Below are 18,131 nucleotides of genomic sequence, written 5' to 3'. Positions count from 1 at the left end.
GGGGGGTGGGGGGGGTGGCGGGGGGAGAAGGGGAGAACACAGTGCTTTGCATCCTTGAGTCGGGGAGGATACAGCTTTGCATCCTTGGGGAGGGGGAGTATCGCCTCCACTTTGGATCCCTGTGCTCCCCCCCAACCGTATCCATGCGTAGGGGGGCTGGACGCTGTGCATCCTTGCGTGGGGAGGGGTCCCCCGTCACTTTGCCGATTTTCATGATGGGGGGAGACCCTCACTTCCCAGCTCTTCATGGAGGTTTTTGCCCATGCATGGGGCGGGGGTGTAAGGCTGCCTGCACCTCCCATCGGGAAGGAGTCCTAGAGCAGTCAGTGTGGGGGAGTCGAGGACTCTCTGCGTCCACACATGGAGTATGTGTGTGTGGGGGGGGGGGGGTGTCTCAGCCTCTTTGCACACCGCACGGCCGCGGGGGTGCTGTCACTTTGCATTCCTGCATGGAGAGGGAACCTGTGCGCTTTGCACCCTTGCATGGCAGGGAGGGGCCATCACTTTACATCCCTGCTGCAAGGCTCTACCAGTGCTTTCCATTTGCACACGGGGGGGGAGGGGGCACTGCTTGGCAGGATTGCTGGGGCCGGTGGCTGCCTGCACGTGTCCCTCTGCAGCTCAGAGCCCCTCCAGCACGCAGGCATGCATGTGCAGCGCTGGGCCTTGTGCTTCGTGATTCAGCGACTTGCAGAGCTTTCATAGCAGCTGAATGCTCGAGGTCTCGCTGCCGCCGTGCTGAAATCCCAATGGGTGCAGAACCACGGCCGCTTTCGGTGCAGTTCAGGATTGCTTGTCTATGGCTGCCTGGTGCCTGGCAACCCAAGCAGGGGAGTGCAGCACCTGGATGGATGGGTCAGCAGTAGGATGAATTCATCATTCATCCTCCAAACTTCAGTGTGTCTAAGCACAGCCCTCGTTTCTATGTTTCATTGCCTGGGTTTTAGAGGGGATAGCTAAGGAAAAAAAAGAAAAAAAAGGTGCTTAGATGGCATTTGGCATTCCTGCATTTCTTGAGCATCCTCAGCGGCAGGGAGCAGCTCAGTAGCGGGCAGAAGCAGCTTTGCATGGCAGGCAGGAGGTTAATGTGCTGTGCTGCTCAGCTACGAGCACAGTGCATGCCAAGGGCTCTTATGCAGTGATGCAACCAACTCCCCAAATGCCCACTGCCTTCCTTGGGATCTGCAGCCCGCGGAGAAACCCTGAGGTGAAGCGGACTTGCTCAGAGCTGCTGTTTGCTTCAGCCCCATGCTGAACCAAGGATGCTCGTCCTCCATTTTCTGGTAGATGACAAATCAGCTGTGCACGCCAAGATCTTGACAAGTTCTGAGCAACAGCCCTCAAGCCAAAAGGAAAAGAGAAAAAAGAAAAACAAAAAACAAAGAGGCCAGCATGCTTTTGCAGAGCTGCCTGTCACTGTTGCAGGGAAACGCGTCTCTGCCGGCTGTTCCCAAGCTGCGAGTGCCCAGGAAGAGCCCTGCTGCTCTCCCAGGCTGCCCCGTGCTGATCAAAGCGCTTCTGTGGTGCACAGAATGGGGGTTTGTTCAGCTGCGTCCTGCTGCACTGCTGGCGGGACATGGCCGGCCTGCTGGTAATGAGCCTGGCATAGAGAGGGGATGGCATTGAAGGCTTCTTTTGGTGATAGAGAGTCATTAAGAACAGCACGTGGTTCCTTTCCAGCAGGCTTCTTTCAGCCAAAGCATGCACGGGATTGCTGCTGCTCCCTGCCCCATCTCTGGCTCTCCCCTCTCCCTTCACTGCAAGGGTATCCACGCATTATTTTGGATTGGATCCAGAAAATCCACACCACCTAATCCCTAAGGAAAATAGCTGCATGAAAACCCACCTGCCAGTTGGTGTAGCTGTATGTATAGTTCAGGTCAAGCCATGTAGGAGCCTGTTTGCTGTTGAGCAACAGGGCTAGCTTTCCCCTAATCCCAAGGCAGCAGGCACTGCATATTCAGCATCCCCCCTAAAGAGCTTTTTGACCACTGCAAAGCCCAGCTCGGAGAGGTGCTTGCAAGTTAGAGGCAATTGAGTCCACTGCTGTTTCTGGAGCTGAGAGCTTTGCAGCAGAAGGTAAAAAAAAAAAAATAAAAAAAAAATAAAAAAATTAGCGTGGCATTTACTAACACAACTCTTAGGGAATATTTTTAGCCATGTTGTGTTGCACTTCACAGCTCAGCGCGGTGGCGGAGCCTCTCTCCTGCAGCTCGGTGGAGGCAGAGCCGCTGCAGTTGGCGCAGCGCAGGCGGAGGCTGCAGATGGGCCGTGGGGAAGGTGCAGGCAGCGCTCCTGTTGGGATGGAGGTGCTGGCCCTGAGCACGGGCAGCACCAGCTCCAGCTCCAGCCCAGCAGTGCAGCCCAGGCAGGCGGCCTCAGCTTGCGCTCCTCTTGGCTGCGGGTGCTGACCCTTCCCCTGGCTGTCCAGCAGGACCTCAGCCATGTGCATGGGAGTGAGCTCGTTCCAGCAGATTGGGATGGCTGCTGTTCAGTTCCTCACTGCTGAGACATCGCAGCTCGCTGTGCTGTGAGCCTCCAACCTCCCTGCGCTGATGGATTGGTGACCCGAGAGCAGCCTCCTGGGATTTGCCCTCCGGTATGTTTTGAGAAATGGGGATGCTGGAGACCCAGCCAGTTGCAGAGCGTTCAGTGAGCCTTTGGAAGAGTTCAGCTGTGCTATCAGCTCCACGTGAAGCGGTGATGCCTGTCGGGCTGGTAGCAATCGCAGTCACTCCAGCGATCAGCAGAGTAACAAGAGGTCACAGATGCATTTCCTAAACATGAGCAATGTGTCTTGGTGGTGAAGGAGCACTCCATTTTGTGTGCAGCATGGCAGTGGCTGCAGGGCTGGCTCCGGCAAGCAGGTTCTCTGTGCTACATCCCAACCAAGCAGCCATCTCATCACCTTCCTGATCTCACTCTCTCGATGTGTGTTTGCAGACCTCCTTGTCTCTGTACAAGCACTGTGGATTTGCCATACACTGCTCCCTTTGCTTTTCTCCTTGCTCTGCTGTTGGTGCCTGGCCAAGGCTCCTGCTGGGCTACACAGTCCCACTGCTGGCAGTGCCTAGGCAGTGCAGTTGGGTGAGATCTGACAACAGGGGCTATACAGACAGATAGAAGCACAGACAGACCCCAATCCAAGCTCAGCACAGGGGCACAGCACTGAGCTCTGTGAGAGCTTGGCATAGCTAGGGTCATGGCACACACCCCATCGCTTCCTAAATCTGTGCTCTCATCTCACACAATATGAAGTCAGGATCTAGTGCTCACCAAACTGTCTCATTGCCACCTGGAAGGCACTGAACATCACCTAGAGCATGCCTTCATCCAGCTCTGTTGGACCACCTGTACAGTCCCAGAGGGGTGGCTCACAGGGGACACCAAGGAGCCACCAGCCCAAGTCCCTTTGGCACACCGAGCCCAGAGGGCAATACCAAGCTTCACTAAGCTCCCGTCCCAGGATGGGCCCCAGGTGATGCTGCTGGGGGTCATGATGATCTGCCAGAGCCTGCCTAAACATGGCAGTCTGGTGCTTTAAGGCCTGCAGCTGCCCAAGTTCAGCTTTATGTGGGTGCCATCAGTGACTACTGTCAGTGCTCCTGGACCTCATGTGTCAGGAAATGCAGCCAGCACCCCTGGGGCAGCATCCTGTGCTGAGAACTGGTCTGCACCTCCCCTTTCCAGACGGCACAAGCAGCTCATTAAGTGCTTCCTCTCAGTTTGGGAAGTGCTGGAGGGGATGGACTCAGAAGGCAGAATAGCATCTGCTTTGTGCTGCTGGGAGCACAATCAACCTTTTTGGGAGCTCAGCACTAATGATTTAGATACAAGTTTTGCGCTGTTTTGTCAAGAGTTTGCATTTGCATTAGAAAACTCCCACCAAGCTGGGGTGCGGGTGGGGGGCTGGGGAGCATGGTGGGTGCTATCAATGGGAATCTGTTCTGCCAAGTACTGTTAGGGTCAAAAAAAGCGAGCTGTGCACATTTCTGGCCCTTGCCGTAGTCGGCGTTCCTGCTGCCTTATGGGTATGCCCAGCTCTTAGCATCCCATCCATCCTCCTCCTCCCTCCTCCCTCCTCCTTCCCAATCCTGCAGACAGCGAGCCGCCCCAGCCCTGGGGGATGTTGTGGAGAGCAGGGCAGGACATGGCAGCCCGCATCAGAGCTGTGTGTGTGCACAAATAAATCCCAGAGAGCTCTGCAGTTAGCTGGAAATAATGGAATTACAGGCACTCGCTTGCTCCCGTTTGGGTCAGGGGAGGTGTTCTGGGGCCAGCTGAAGGGCTGCATCTCACAGGGTTTGCTGCTGGTTTGAGCCACACTCTGTCATCGCCATTTCCTAGGTGGGTCCCCAGAGAGAAGAGCGGAAATGCAAATGGAAAAGGCTGTTTTGGGTTGTTTCTCCTTTTTTCTTCCTTTCCCAGGAGAGTGTGAGTGCCCACCAGCAGTATGCCACTGGTGAAGAGGAACATCGAGCCCCGGCACCTGTGCCGGGGGGCCCTGCCTGATGGGGTGACGAGTGAGCTGGAATGTGTCACCAACAGCACGCTGGCCGCCATCATCAAGCAGCTGGGCAGCCTCAGTGAGTCACAAGGGATGGGGATGGGGATGCTGTGACCCTGTGCCAGCACTGGGAATGGTTGAAGCGGTGTGATGCTGTGGTCACTGACCCTGGTTTGGTTCTGAGAGTTCCCAGTAGGGCGAGGTTTATCCAGATATTAAGAAGGGATGCTCTTGGGGGGAACATTTGCATGAAGCAGGAAAGGTAAATGAAAGAGACCCCAGCAAGCAGCATCAGCTGCAGTCTGGCGGAAGGCTGGGTGCCCAGGAGTGCTGTCATAGAGCCCATGGCACTTCCCTCCATGGACTGCCACCTTCCCAGCAGTGACATCTCAAGTGATACAACCATCACAAGCTCAGAAGAGTTGGGTTGGAAAGGGGGACGCACGGATATTTTAAGACTTGTTGTCCTCCCGTTGCCAGTCTTCTTGAGTTTTTGGTCAAATGATCTTTAATTTCTTGACTTGGCTGGAAATGAGAAGGTATTTAGATTCTTGTTAATGCAGAACACTGAGAGCCATGTGAATGCCCTAGGTGAAAGATAGTTCAGTATAAAAGTCCTCAGTCCTTCCTGTTTCAGGACTGATTCCAGCAGCAAAGGGAAGGACAAGAGCCCAGTGCATGTGAGCAGGAATAGTTAATAGGGGAAACCTATTTCACCGCTGAATATTGCCTTAAAATAGAAAGAGCAGTGTAGGCTCCCCAGGGCTCTCCACCTAGTGCCTTTTTCCCCCCTCCAAAACTAGATAATTTTCCAAAATACTCCCAGGAAGAGAAGATCTGTTTAGAGAGCTGCCAAAAGCAGCCTTGACGTGGAAGCCACTTGGTTGGGGTTTGTGGGGCAAACCCCAACCTGTACCTAGCAAGGATGGAATGTGCATTGCCAGACCTGGAGGGGACTCAGCTCAGGTCCCCAGAACACAGTGTACAGTTCTGACACTGCAAATAAAGCAGCATATGATGGGAGCATGTTTTCCCCCGGCAGGCCGGCATGCTGAGGACATCTTTGGGGAGCTGTTCAATGAGGCCAACAGCTTCTACATGAGGATGAACTCACTGCAGGAGAGGGTGGACCTGCTGGTCATCAAGGTGACGCAGCTGGACTCCACTGTGGAGGAAGGTGAGGGGCTGGCAGGTGGATAGCGTGGTTGTTTGGGGACTGCAAGGTGAGGCAAAGGGATAATCCCCCTCTCTCCACCGTGTCCCCAGTTTCGCTGCAGGACATCAATATGAGGAAGGCTTTCAAGAGCTCCACAGTGCAGAACCAACAGGTTGTGTCCCGCAACTCTATCCCCAACCCAGTGATGGAGATGTACCAGCGCTGCGACAAGCCTCCACCACTCAACATCCTCACGCCATACAGGTGGGGCAGCTGTCCCCTTGCTCTTCAGAGTGCTGGGGGGATGTCTGGGGCCTCTGGCAGGAGGGGTGCCAGGGGGGTGTGACCCCATTGTTTCTTGGTGAGGGCTGTCTTCCCCATGACTGTACCACCATAATTGCATGGGACAACTGAAACAGGTGACCTTGCACCACAGAATCATCTAGGTTGGAGAAGATCAGCAACTCCAACCATCAGCCTTGGAGATACTATAGCACTGGTGCTAATGTGTGGTGACGGTGCCCAGAGAGGTTCTGGTGCCTCCTCGTGGGGATTTTCAAAGGACTCTGGATGTGGACCTGGGCACCATGCTCTGGTGGCCCTGCTGGAGCAGGACCAGATGGGCCCAAAGGTTGTGTCCAACCTCAGCCACACCATGATTCTGTGACCCTGACCTACTGAGTCCCACCACTAAATCATATCCTTTTGTGCCATGTCCATAAGATCATAATGTGGTACTGCAGGTAATGATGTCTCCACCCTGATCATGTTTATGGGGCCCCAACAGCTTATTCTTTGACCATACCGAGCCTTCATATGCAGGGGAAGCGGTCTCTTTTCCGGGAACAAGTGCCCAAGGCATCAGCATTACTGCCCTCACATAATTCTGTGGAATGTGCCAATGCAGGGCTCAAGATGGGAAAGAGATGGATGCTGGCGGAAGGTGGTAGTCATGGGAAGGGCTGAAGGTTCCCTATCTGTGCACTGCCATTGCTAGCACTGAAATATTCTGGGGATTCTCCCTCCCTGTAGCTTACATCCCCCTTTTCTCCCTTCAGGGACGACAAGAAAGATGGCCTCAAATTCTACACCGACCCCTCCTATTTCTTCAACTTGTGGAAGGAGAAGATGCTGCAGGCAACAGAGGACAAAAGGAAGGAGAAACGCAGGCAGAAGGTAGCAGGCGCAGGGATGGCCTCAGGGCGATGCTCCATGGGCATCACCCACAGGGGCCATGGGACAGAGGCAGAGCTGCAGCTGTGTGTCCTCAGGAGCAGCGGCTGGTGGAGGACTCCACTCGGGAGGTGAAGAAAGTGCGGAAAGCCCGCAACCGGCGCCTGGAGTGGAACATGATGGCATACGATAAAGAGTTCCGACCCGATAACAGGTTCTCACCATCCCCATATCACATGGCATCATCGGAAGGATCACTGTCCCCAGATAATAGGCAGGTTTTACCTATTACACGTTCAGCTCACCGGGCTTCCTTTGCTTTTTGGCACTTCTGGTTTTTCTCTTTGCCATCCCTGGGCTAGCAGGCCAAGGGTGTTCGGGAAGGCGAGCCAATGAGCCATAGACCCATGTAGCTTCACGCGCAGCACAGTGATGCCCACCAGGGTCACATCCTGGACGTTGGTGGTGGGATAAAGTCCAAGCGGTTTAGGAGCTGAGGGAAGAGTCTGGTCCAGCTCCATTGGTGTTCTCCTCTCTGTGCTCTCTTGTCTGCCTCTATTTTGTGGTTTCCCTTGTGTTTCGTTGCCCTGACCTCAAGTACCCCAAACCAGTCCCTCGCCCAGCCCTTCCCCTCCCAGGCATGCGACCCTTTGGTTTTCCTGTCGCCATAGATCCTACACCTCAGATGCTGCTGAGCACTCATACCCGGCAAGCCCCAACCACCCGGCACAGCTGCTGGCCCCCACAGTCCACGTGCCCGCAGAACACAAGGAGGGGGTGCTGCCGACTGTCCCCCCTCCAGAACACGGCTACCGACCACCAGCGAGCAGCCGGCAGAACAGCCTCAACCGCGCCCAGCAGCCCCACGCGCCGCAGCCCCCGGAGGCCGTGCTGAACGGACCCAGACCGCACTTGGTCAAGGATTTCGGGTAGGGCTTCCATTCACGTCTCGGGAGACTCGGGGAGGCTTGCTGCCGCGCCTACGTTGCTGATGGGGTTTCTCCCCTTGCAGACCACAGCCCGTACCGATGACGGAGTACTTCGTGCCGCCGGCCCCTCCGCCCCCGCCGCCCGTCATCCCCTCCGCGCAGACTGCCTTCGACAGCCCCATGGCGGCTCCCGCAGCGCTGCCCCCCGGCGCGGCCGCCCCCGCCGCCCACCCCTCCTACGCGCCCTCGCCACCCCCTGCACCGCCCGGCCCCTACTCCGCTTCCCCGCCTCAGGCCGGCCCCATGGGGCCGCCCGTGGCCCCGCCGCCACCACCACCGGGGCCACCCGCTCTCACCACCTCGCCAGCGCACTCAGCCTCACCGCCGGCCCCCGCCGCCGAGTCCCGGAAGCCGCCGATCCCGCTGATGCCTATGAGCGATGCCCGGAGCGACCTGCTCGCAGCCATCCGCAGAGGTGAGATGTGGCAGGGGGGTCTGCCTCCCCTGCAGGGAGGGGACGGCCCAGGCAAAATGCTGTGGTCCAGAGTTGGGTGGTGTTGGCTTGTTGGAGATGCAGGCAAGCCCTGGGTGTTCAGGTGATGTACAAAGGTGGTGGAACCCAAACGAGACCTGCATAGAAGGATCCTGTATAATCAAAGAATTTTAGGATGTTATAATCACGAAATAAACAAGAGAGTTAGGCAAAGCGGACTATGACAACAAAAGAATAAATAGAAGGCTTACCCTTATCCTGAGCTCACTCACAAAACACCAGCAAAGGCAATCTCCAGAAGAGATCCTTCTCCACTGGTAGCCAGCTCTTAAATAGGTCTAGGAGGGGTGCAGCCTGGCTCCACCCCTTCTGGCAGCACAGTGAATTGCCTTCACCTGTGCTCCTCTGGCTGACTCATGGCTCACCTCAGGTGATCAATCAGAGGTTCAGGCCGTGACTCAGCAGTTCCCATACAATCCATATCCCAGGGGACACAGAGGGGAGGTTTTCAGAGGGATGGAGCATCTCTGCTATGAGATGGGAGAGCTGGGGTTGTTCAGCCTGGAAAAGGAGACCTGATAGAAACCTTCTTATGGCTAAAAGGGGATACAGGATGGGTGGGGAGGAATTATTTGTCAGAGGGAATAGTGAAAGGACAAGGGATAAACAGCTTTAAACTAGAAGAGTAAAGGCGTAGATCAAATACAAAGAAGAAATTCCTTATGATGAGAGTGGTGAGGCTCTAGCACTTCTGCCCAGAGAATGTGGGTTCCCCATTCCTGGAGGTGCTCAAGGTCAGGCTGAGTGGAGCCTGGGCAGCCTGTGCTGGAGGGGGAAAGCGTATAGTTGTACCATCAATAAGTATACAGATGTTAGGCTTAGTAAGATTATCATGGTGGAAAGATAATAGTAATAATAATAATAAAACGTTCACCAGTGTTGTAGGCTTGCAGTAAACTCCACAAGGAGCAATCTCCAGACAGAGATCCTTCCTTAGTGGCAGTCAGTCCTTAAATGGGATCTAGGAGAGGTGGAGCCAGGCTACGCTCCTTCCAAGTAGAATTGCCTTCGCCTGTGCTCCCGTGGCTGACTCATTGCTTGCCTCAGGTGGTCAGTCAGAGGTTCAGGCCGTGATCAACAGTTCCCATACAGACAGACAGCTCGTGACAGGGAGCTGTAGCTGGATGGGCTTTGAGGTCCTTTCCAACCCAACTCTTCTGAGCTTATGACGATTGTATGACTTAAGGTGTCACTGCTGGGGAGGTGGCAGTCCGTGGGTGGAAGTGCCTTGGGCTCTATGACAACACTCCTGGGCACCCAGCCTCCCGCCAGACTGCAGCTGGTGCTGCTTGCTGGGGTCTCCTTCATTTACCTTTCCTGCTTCATGCAGATGTTAAGGATAAATGCAAGATTTGGCCTCCAAGAAGCTTCAACCTCTGCAGGCTGTGTGTGTGCCAAGGAGGAAGGTTGTATCTTTGTAATCAGGTGCAGCCACCCCATTCCAGCCCATGCATTTAACCGGGGATGGCAGCTGGTAGGTGACAGTGCCCCTACAGCTCTCCCACCTTTCCTAACACAGGCATTCAACTTCGGAAAGTCCAGGAGCAGTGGGAGCAAGAGGCCAAGAAAGAGCCCGTGGGCAATGATGTGGCGACCATCCTGTCCCGCCGGATCGCGGTGGAGTACAGCGAGTCAGACGACGACTCCGAGCTGGATGATAACGAGTGGTCGGACTGAGGGGCCGTGCCGGGGGCTCCCCTGCAGCAGGTGCGTACGGCACTTCCCCCAAACCTGGATGCCAACAACCGCGATCAGCCCCGCTAATTCAGGAGCTTTGCTTTCACACCGTGTTGAAAACCATTCGGGCAGCGCTGGAGGCTGTGCACGGGTAGGAGGCAACTTTGAGGCAGCGAGGCCAGGAATTAGCAGCACCTCCACGCTTAACGATGCTGAAAATTCTCTGGCTGGGTGAATGGGAGTGCTCCACAACCAGAGGCTGGCTTTGGTAGAGGAACGAAACCAAGAGGCAGGAGAGCTTTTGCAGCTAGATGTTAAAACGTGTAATGGGGAGCTCTGGGAGGAAACCGAAGTGTTTGTGACCCTTGAGCCCACTCCCATCCTTGGGACAGATTTCTGGGAGAAAAGCATGAAGACAAGGCTCATGCAGCTGGCAGGGAACCAGCATATGTAGTGCAATGTATCCTGAGGGCAAGGGATGGAGAGCAGTGTCCCAAAGCCCTGCTATCCTTGGCCATAGTGCTGAACTATTACAGTATTATTTGAAGAAAAAAAAAAGAAAAAAAATGCTGCTCTTAGATAAACCCAAACCACTGAAACTGAGGGTGAGGTTTGGGCTCACTCTCTTGATTTGCACTTTGTATCCCCATGAACCCCACTGGTACAGTTGAGATCAACCCCATCCCAGGGCACCGTCCTGGTGCTGCCCTGTCCCTTGTCCCCGAAGCACGGTACGGGTGGGGAGTGCAGGAACGGGGCCCCCACCACTGTGCCAAAAATACTAGTTTGCTCACCAAAATAGAGCATGATTCATAGCAGCCTTTTCATGGAGCTATTAAAGGAGGATTTGCGGGAGGGCAGAGCAAATGGGTGTGAAATACTGAAAACATCCCAGTCAGAGGTACGGCTCTGCAGAGCTGCAAGAGGCTTCCAACCAGCAGTGTATGGGCCAGAACTAATGTGGACCCATCTGACATGGCCACATGGCCCTCTCTTGTATTCCCATACACCGCAAGCCCCAAATGAGGGAAAAAACTGAGATCCACTCAGGACAGCTCTTCTGGGGAGAAGTCAGACTTGGTGCCCACTTTCCCCAGAGCTGCACAGGGAGTACTCTGAGATTCTAGAAGCAAAGAGACCTGTAAAGCTGGTGAGAGGGCTGGCTGTGACCCCAAAAGCTCATAAGGGCTGATGCTTAAATCCACCCTGAGAACTGCTTATCTCAAAGCTTAAATCTCCCTGAGCATCTGGTTATTTCCCCCTGAAGAGAAACACCTCATGGTGGAACATGATGACCACAAGCCCCAGCCTATCTGCTAAGAAGTGTCATCACAAGCTCTTGCTGGTGCTGAGTAACACAAAATTGCCTCTGTCCCTTGGATGTGACATACCCCATTTCTCTGCATCCCATTGACTCCTTCCAGTGGGATTGGAGCAGCCCCTTTCCTCCCACCATTGCCCCGCGAGCATCACTGTGGTGCTGAGCAGGGTTTGGACTGGGTTCAGGAGAAGACCAGAGTGGCTGGGGAAGGATTTCAGGTGGGAAGTGAAATCTGTTGGTGCTGCTGATAGTTCTGCACCCTTCTCTGCCCTGCTGTGGTCCACAGCCCCGTGTTTGGCCCCCCCTCTCCTTCAAGGCAGCTCTCCTTGGCTTTAACACCACTGAAGGAGCTGCACAGAAGGTCCTTGGGCTTTTGGACCCATCCTGGTGTCCCCACTGGTTGGGAGCCACCCTCGTGCCCACAGTGGGATTTCCTTGTCAGGAAGGTTGGGGTGTGACATTTAACAATTCAGAAGTAGATCTTGTATTAAAAAAAAAAAATCAGAGTAACATTTAGACAGTCACCTGTCAGTACTTATTGCGGAACATTGTTAACATAGATGCACTTGTGATACTGTTCATATGCGAAAAAGTTTGGTTATTTGGTAATTTAGGAAGAGTCACAGCCTCACATGAGAGGCTGCCATTCCTGTCAGGGTGTTCATGGGGCTGTAGGGTCAGCTGTAGTGCTGACCTGTTCTGGGGTAGAGCCAGGGCACCCTACCAGTGCATGGGGAAGGGGCTCAGAGATACATGGGGATGGCTCAGCCTTTCGGTCAGTGGCTGCCTCCACGGTGGGAAGTGGGGCTCAGTGCCCCTGCAAGGCTGGGTCTCTTTTTGTGCTCTGGTTGTGCTTTGCTACATGAAAGCATGTGATGACTCTGGTAGGACTTGCTGTGGTTGCACATTATGGGTGAGAGTGACCCCAGCAGGCTCATGTTCTCATCATCTCATGGTGACCCCATAGTGACTTCAGGTTGGCAGCCATCAGCCCGTGCTGTTATCAGGGTTGATGCCATTGCATGGCAAAGCACTTGACAATCACACACGCAACCTTGCTTACTCTGCACGTGGGTCACATTGGCAGAGGACCCAAGGTGACCCTGCCTCGTGGTGGCAGGGAGCAGGGCTTGCCCCCATTTCCCTGCACCTTCATGTTCCTATACCATCCTCACCATTGCCACATCACCCCAAGGGATTCCAGTCCCTTCCACATCCCCAACTCCAAAGCAAGGCAGTAGGACCATTAGCCTCCCAGCATCGCTGTTGCTAGAAGCCAACACAGCCCAGCTCTTGTAAGGGCTGAGTCTGCCTTGGCTGTGCTGGAGCTGTCTTGGTAGGACAGATGGGCTGATCCACAGGTAGCCTCCCAGTGAGGTGCTGTGTTAGAGCCCTCTGCTCAGGTTTCTTATGCAGTCAGTAAACAAGTAGCCTGTATAGTCAGTGCAAGCTGTGGGCACCTATTTCTGGTCTGATTGCAGTGTCCCTCACGCTCCCCAGCTCTCTCCTGGCAGCATCACAAGGCAGATGGGCAGCACCTGATGGCACCAGGAGCCCCAGTATCATTCAGCAATCGCTCCTGCAAGGTCAGCTCTGCTGGCAGAGCAGTGTCCTCAATGCCTTTGCTTGAGGGTCTCAGCCACCTCTGAGGACGACCGTCTTTATTCCAGGCGTACACCAATATTTTTTGACCTGGTCACCTCTGAAATCCAGCACAAGCTCTTTGGTGGGTCTGGGCCAGGCTAGCGCGGCAGGAGTTGGTTGTGCCGAGCTAATTAATGCTGGCTGGCTGACCCATATGCTGCACACTCAGTATTTTGTACATATGTGCCTATTTCTGTATACACCAAAAGTAGGCCACCCTGCATTATACAACCTGAAATGCTCAAGTCCCCATGTGGGCTGATATAAAAGTGAATATTTAAATATTTTATCTAGCTTGGCAGCTATTAAAAATACAATCCAGGTCACAGATGATTGAATTCCTCCTGTCTCTCAAGTGTACCAAAAGTGGATAGGGGAGATTCCCCTGCATATTTAGGTATTGTGTTCCATGTTAAAACATACTAGTGACATTTCATTGCCAGCAAATAATCACAGAGTGCCAAACATTTAATGAGCCCAACCTGTCTCCTGAGGTTCCCCTTGCCATTTTATCTGCCTTCTCCTCCTTGCCAATTTATGGGCATAGATTAAAAATAATAAGCAAAATATTGCCAGCAGGGGGAAGCATATTCTGTGTGCATATGAATGAACTAGGCTTGAGTCATCCAAGGAGAAAATAAGCTGGTTTGGCTCTGCTCAGAGATGTAACAGGAGGCTCTAGTGCCTGAGGCCCTTCAGGAACCTCTTGGGTATCTCCAGTTGACATGGAAGGGGACATTAGGAGAGCACTGTGCCCATGGGCTGTGCAGGCTGGTCTGACTGATGTCTGATGAAGGTTGTGGAAGTCAGGTAGGGTTCACAATCTGATCTTGCACCCAGCTTCTCCTCAGTCTTGGAGGAGCCTTGGACCCAGTAAGTGATGCTGGCAACTTTTAGAGGATCAATGTCCTGAAAGAATAAAAAGGCATTGGGTGGTTCTCCACCCTAGACAGACACCTAGGGGGAGTGAGCATCACACCCTGCGAGGGCTCCTGCGCTGGCGGTCATTTCATCCCACGAAGGCTATGGTCTGATGGGAAGCATAAGGCTGAGCACAGCTTCTCCAAGGAGCTCCCTACTTATAAGAGGCTTCAAATTCCCTCCTTGCAACTTTGTCATCTGTATCTCCTTTTCAAGACACAAGCTTGGGAGACCCCCCTGGGAACAGAACCTGAATCAACACCTTCCTTGTAATGACCGAGGGAAGCCCCACACAGAGGAAGACAGGTTGGAGATCCTTGTTTGGAGGGTGCTTCTTCAAAGAAGCCACAGCCCTGAGGATGGAGCATGGAGGGCCACGGGAAGCTCTCCCCATCTGCTCCCACCATACTGGCACAGGGAGCACAGACTGTCCTTCTCACCACCCCCTGTTGTCCTGTAGTAGTTGTTGTTATTTAGGGTTAAGAGTTTCTAGGCTGGCACATCATTTCACAGAAAAAAAATAAAAGTAAGGACAAGGGCTCCGTCCTGAGGAGCTTACAGTTTACAGTAAAGACCATATGACCTGCACTGCACTTTAGAAGCCACAAATGCTCATTCACTCACATACCCATGAATTTACCCTCCCGACTGGGCAGCAGCACCTCAAGGACCACCGTCCCTTTCCCCAACTGATCCCGTAACCAACACCACAACCGCATCCCCCTGCTGATGGCAGGGCTCTCTGTCCTTCCACCATCCCCACGCAGAAGTGCCTGAGCAAAGCATGGGAGCAGTGAGACATGCTGATCTTGTCTTCATATGGGCAGCCATCCCAGGACTCTATTCTGCTCTGGGATGACCGTGCACATGGTAGGGAATGCACCCAGCAGCGCTGGCATGGCTACATGTTGGCACTTAGAGCTGCCCATGCAATTCATGTGATGCCCCCAAGCTCATAGATGTCCTCCTCCAGGCATTTTTATTTAACCCTAGTCTTTAAAATATTTCAATCTTTGAGAGCCAGAAGGGTTTTCCCCTTGTGTCCTTTGTATGTGTGTGCATGTACACGTGTGAATCCAACCTTTCAACAAACCTCAATTTCCTAGACCCACTCATGCAGGCTTTACTTTCTCCAGGTGAGAATCACACATGGATTTTGCTGAGAAGGGGGAGAAGCGTCATGGGATTCAGTGGATGTTCATCCCAAAGCCCTCAGTACCACTCACAGACTGGTTAGGACATGAAATGGAATGGGCCCAAAGCAGGGTTTCCCTTGCTGGAGCATTGCTTGCAGGTGGGACATGTCGGCTGTGGCATCCCCTGCAAGCAGTGTTAGTGTAACATCAGTATTAGTCTCTGTCCATGCTGATACAGGGTCCTGAGGCCACTGACTGCTCCATAACACTATATTATAGCAGGTTACAGATCTTTCACCTTCCCCTTCCCACCTCTCTCCTGCCAAATATTGTCTCACAAGTGCCATCCTTCAGACCAGCACCCAGACGTCCCTCTATAGTCTTTCCCATTTAGTGAGAACGTGCTTAAAACTGTTGCTGGCATTCTGTTTGGGTTGTGAACCCAGGTGTTGGTGAAGCAAGCCTTCCCCCCCACTCCTGTGGTGAGAAGTTCGAGGGATTGGAGTGGTCCCAGGGACCTCCAGCTTGATGGCAATTCCAGCACTGAACATATAAGAAGTATTAAGAAGTCAGAGGAAACAGAATAGAAAGAAAGTACTGTCATCTTAGCTTGGTCACAATCCTACCACTCTGTACAAGAATACACTTAGATAGACAAAACCCACTGCAAAATAATAAAGTAATCTAAAAATAAACAAATTTAAACCCCAGAAAAACAAAGCAAAGAAAAAAACTTACGTGGCTGCCAAGAAAAACATATATATACATATATATATATATATATATATATGAGACCAGTGCTGTCCATCAGCTAGCTGCCCATCTGCTGTCACCAAAAACCCTCCAAAAATTGGTTTATATGAAACACATTCATAAGAGCAAAAGAAACAGCCCAGCAAACCACAGCTCAGCAAGGAGATAGGTCTCCACTATGGTAGGAAGTGTTTTTATCCCTGAAGGCTCCACCTCAGCTCAGGTGCCTCAAATCCCACTGATTTCACCCACTATCAGTGCTTGCTAGTGCCTGATGCCTCTGCTGGGAACAGTTACCTGACAAAAAGTCAGTTGTCATGGAAAATACATAGCACTCTTGAGATAGAAGTGAGGTGGATTTAGAGCCCAGTGATGTCTCTGTGATGCACACTGGCAAGTGCTGGCTCCATTAGGGCTGCTCTGAGGCTGGAGAAGAGGTGCTACTGCTGGTTCCCAAATCCCAGCCCAGTATGAGCATTGGTTGTGGATCCACCACCAGAGTTGGTTTGTGCTGAGGGGTTTCAGGTCTACATCCAGCTGTGGCCGGTTTCCCACTCATAGACTCTCTCTTTGTGGTGCCTTTCATCTCAGATTGGAGCAGATTAGAACAAGGAAAGGAAAACTCATACTGAAGAGAAAACCTTTGCTCTGAGATGTGATGTTAGGAGTGTTTTGGGGCTGGTGGCCCCATTTTCCTTCACTCTGGTTTCTTGTCAAGGATGAAGAAGAATGTCTCCTGTGTGGCTTTAGGCAGTTGCTGCAGTGTTATCACTGACACAAGTGCCTTCTCTGGGGATCTCCCATGTGTTTCCATGGAGCATCCAGAGCTTGGAGCAGCAGCTATGGACATCCAGCAATCAGAGCGCCCATCCCCAGCCAAGGGGAGGGACAGGGCATTTCTAAGCATTTGTAAGTGTTTCTGATGCTCAGCCTTCCCCAGGTGACAAACTGGACCTGCCCAAGCCACGAGCTGTGCACCAGGATTCCTCCTTCCCTGCACGTGGAGTTTTACCCCAGGGTAGCGTTGGCATCAGTTGTCACTCTGATCTTGGCCAACGTAAGGGAAACCCACTCTGGCAGGCACACGGGTGCACACCTTGCACCTTTGGCAGGGAACAATCTCCAGAAGGGCACAGTGGGGCTGCAGGAAGGGCAAAACCCCATCCTTGTTTGGCTGCAGGACGTGCTTTTGCTGGTGGGTTTGTTTCAGGTTGTATACAGGTGGAGTCATTCTTTTCCTCTTCTTCTTCCTCCTCCTCCTTCTTTTCCTCTTTCTCCTCCTCCTCCCAACCTGCTGGACAGGCTCAGGGCAGCGTGCCCTTGGGGAAGGAGCAGTGGCTTCTGCAAAAGGCTCGGGTTTTACTACTAGCAGACTTAATACCCACGTTCCCTTCAATTTTCCACTTGGTGGAAGCAGCCGACAGGAGATGGGCACCTCTCCCTCAAGAGGGTCACGCAGTGCAGGATATAACCCAATTTCTATTATTATATAGTTAACTTTGAAGAAGAAAGAGGTGTTTGCTGTCTAACGGGGTCTTTTAACCACGTGCACTTAGTCAGTAGGTGAGTAGATGTTGCTGCTTGTACCTATCTACGTCCCCAGTCGCTACATGTGACCACGTGTATCGCAGCGCTGGGTGCTCTGCCCGGCACCAGGAGGGATGGGGGGAAGGATGGAGCCCGCCAAGGGCCGGAGCACCGCTTGTGACTGGTCTGTGAAAACCGTCGTCCGACGTAATCCCCAACTGTTGACACTTTATGCATGTGCTAATAAAAAATAGAGTCCAATAAAGATTTTAAGAGGTTCGAGTATATCTCATTTCGGCTTTTTGTCAGCTCGCCCTCGCCGTTGGCAGCCCCGTGATGTGCAGATCTCTATTAGAGCCGGGGGCAGAAGGAGCAGCGCAAAGCTGATAGCGCTGTAACCCTTATTGTAGAGAAAGCAGCTCTCAAAGACCAATTAATTCCCACGGCGATGTAATCCCTGACCCGCTGGGTAATTAGACGGCCAAGAAGTGCTTTCTGTGGGAGAAGCTGCCATCCTGGAGGCATTGCTCAAGCCCAGAAGGGATAATTGACCCAGAGGCACTCAGTTTGCCTCAAGCCCTCCTAGTTTGCCCCAAGTTACCCTTGCTGGGGAAAGTGTGGGCCTGTACCAGGCTCAGTTCAGCTGAATGAAGACACAGACACCAGCATGGCACATGCCTGGGGCAGGAGCCCAGGTCTTCAAACGTTTTAATTTTACCCTCCATTTTTGGATAGCCTCTTGACAAACCACTTAAACAGTTTTATTTACAGTAATAAAAATAAATTACTCTTACAGATGAATGTATAATATTATACACAATAGAGATACAGTGC

At 52.9% G+C, this 18,131-nt stretch overlaps 1 protein-coding gene and 1 long non-coding RNA gene across 3 annotated transcripts; one reads left to right on the top strand and one right to left on the bottom strand.

Annotated features, from left to right (window-relative positions):
- Positions 1–54: 54 nt before the first annotated feature.
- On the bottom strand, positions 55–8,550 carry LOC122163828. Of its 2 annotated transcripts, none has more exons than XR_006170056.1 (3): positions 8,510–8,550; positions 8,122–8,410; positions 55–956 (listed from the first exon to the last, which is right to left on the bottom strand). It is a non-coding gene; the product is annotated as an uncharacterized LOC122163828 (long non-coding RNA). The 2 variants fall into 2 exon arrangements; XR_006170055.1 differs by having other exon boundaries at positions 8,148–8,410.
- Positions 4,388–10,502, top strand: LOC122163827 (wiskott-Aldrich syndrome protein family member 3-like). The gene is made up of 8 exons (XM_042825336.1): positions 4,388–4,586; positions 5,550–5,684; positions 5,774–5,927; positions 6,722–6,839; positions 6,935–7,110; positions 7,508–7,765; positions 7,849–8,240; positions 9,838–10,502. The coding sequence occupies exons 1-8, from the start codon at positions 4,454–4,456 to the stop codon at positions 9,993–9,995; spliced, it is 1,524 nt and encodes a 507-aa protein (XP_042681270.1). The 5' UTR covers positions 4,388–4,453; the 3' UTR covers positions 9,996–10,502.
- The last annotated feature ends 7,629 nt before the right edge of the window (positions 10,503–18,131 follow it).

Source organism: Centrocercus urophasianus, unplaced genomic scaffold, assembly GCF_019232065.1.
Source record: "Centrocercus urophasianus isolate 14NV4802_14NV808 unplaced genomic scaffold, USGS_Curo_1.0 seq_24, whole genome shotgun sequence".
In the NCBI taxonomy this organism is placed as follows: domain Eukaryota; kingdom Metazoa; phylum Chordata; class Aves; order Galliformes; family Phasianidae; genus Centrocercus; species Centrocercus urophasianus.
Note: the sequence above shows the minus strand (reverse complement) of the source record. Positions and strands in the feature narration are given on the sequence as shown.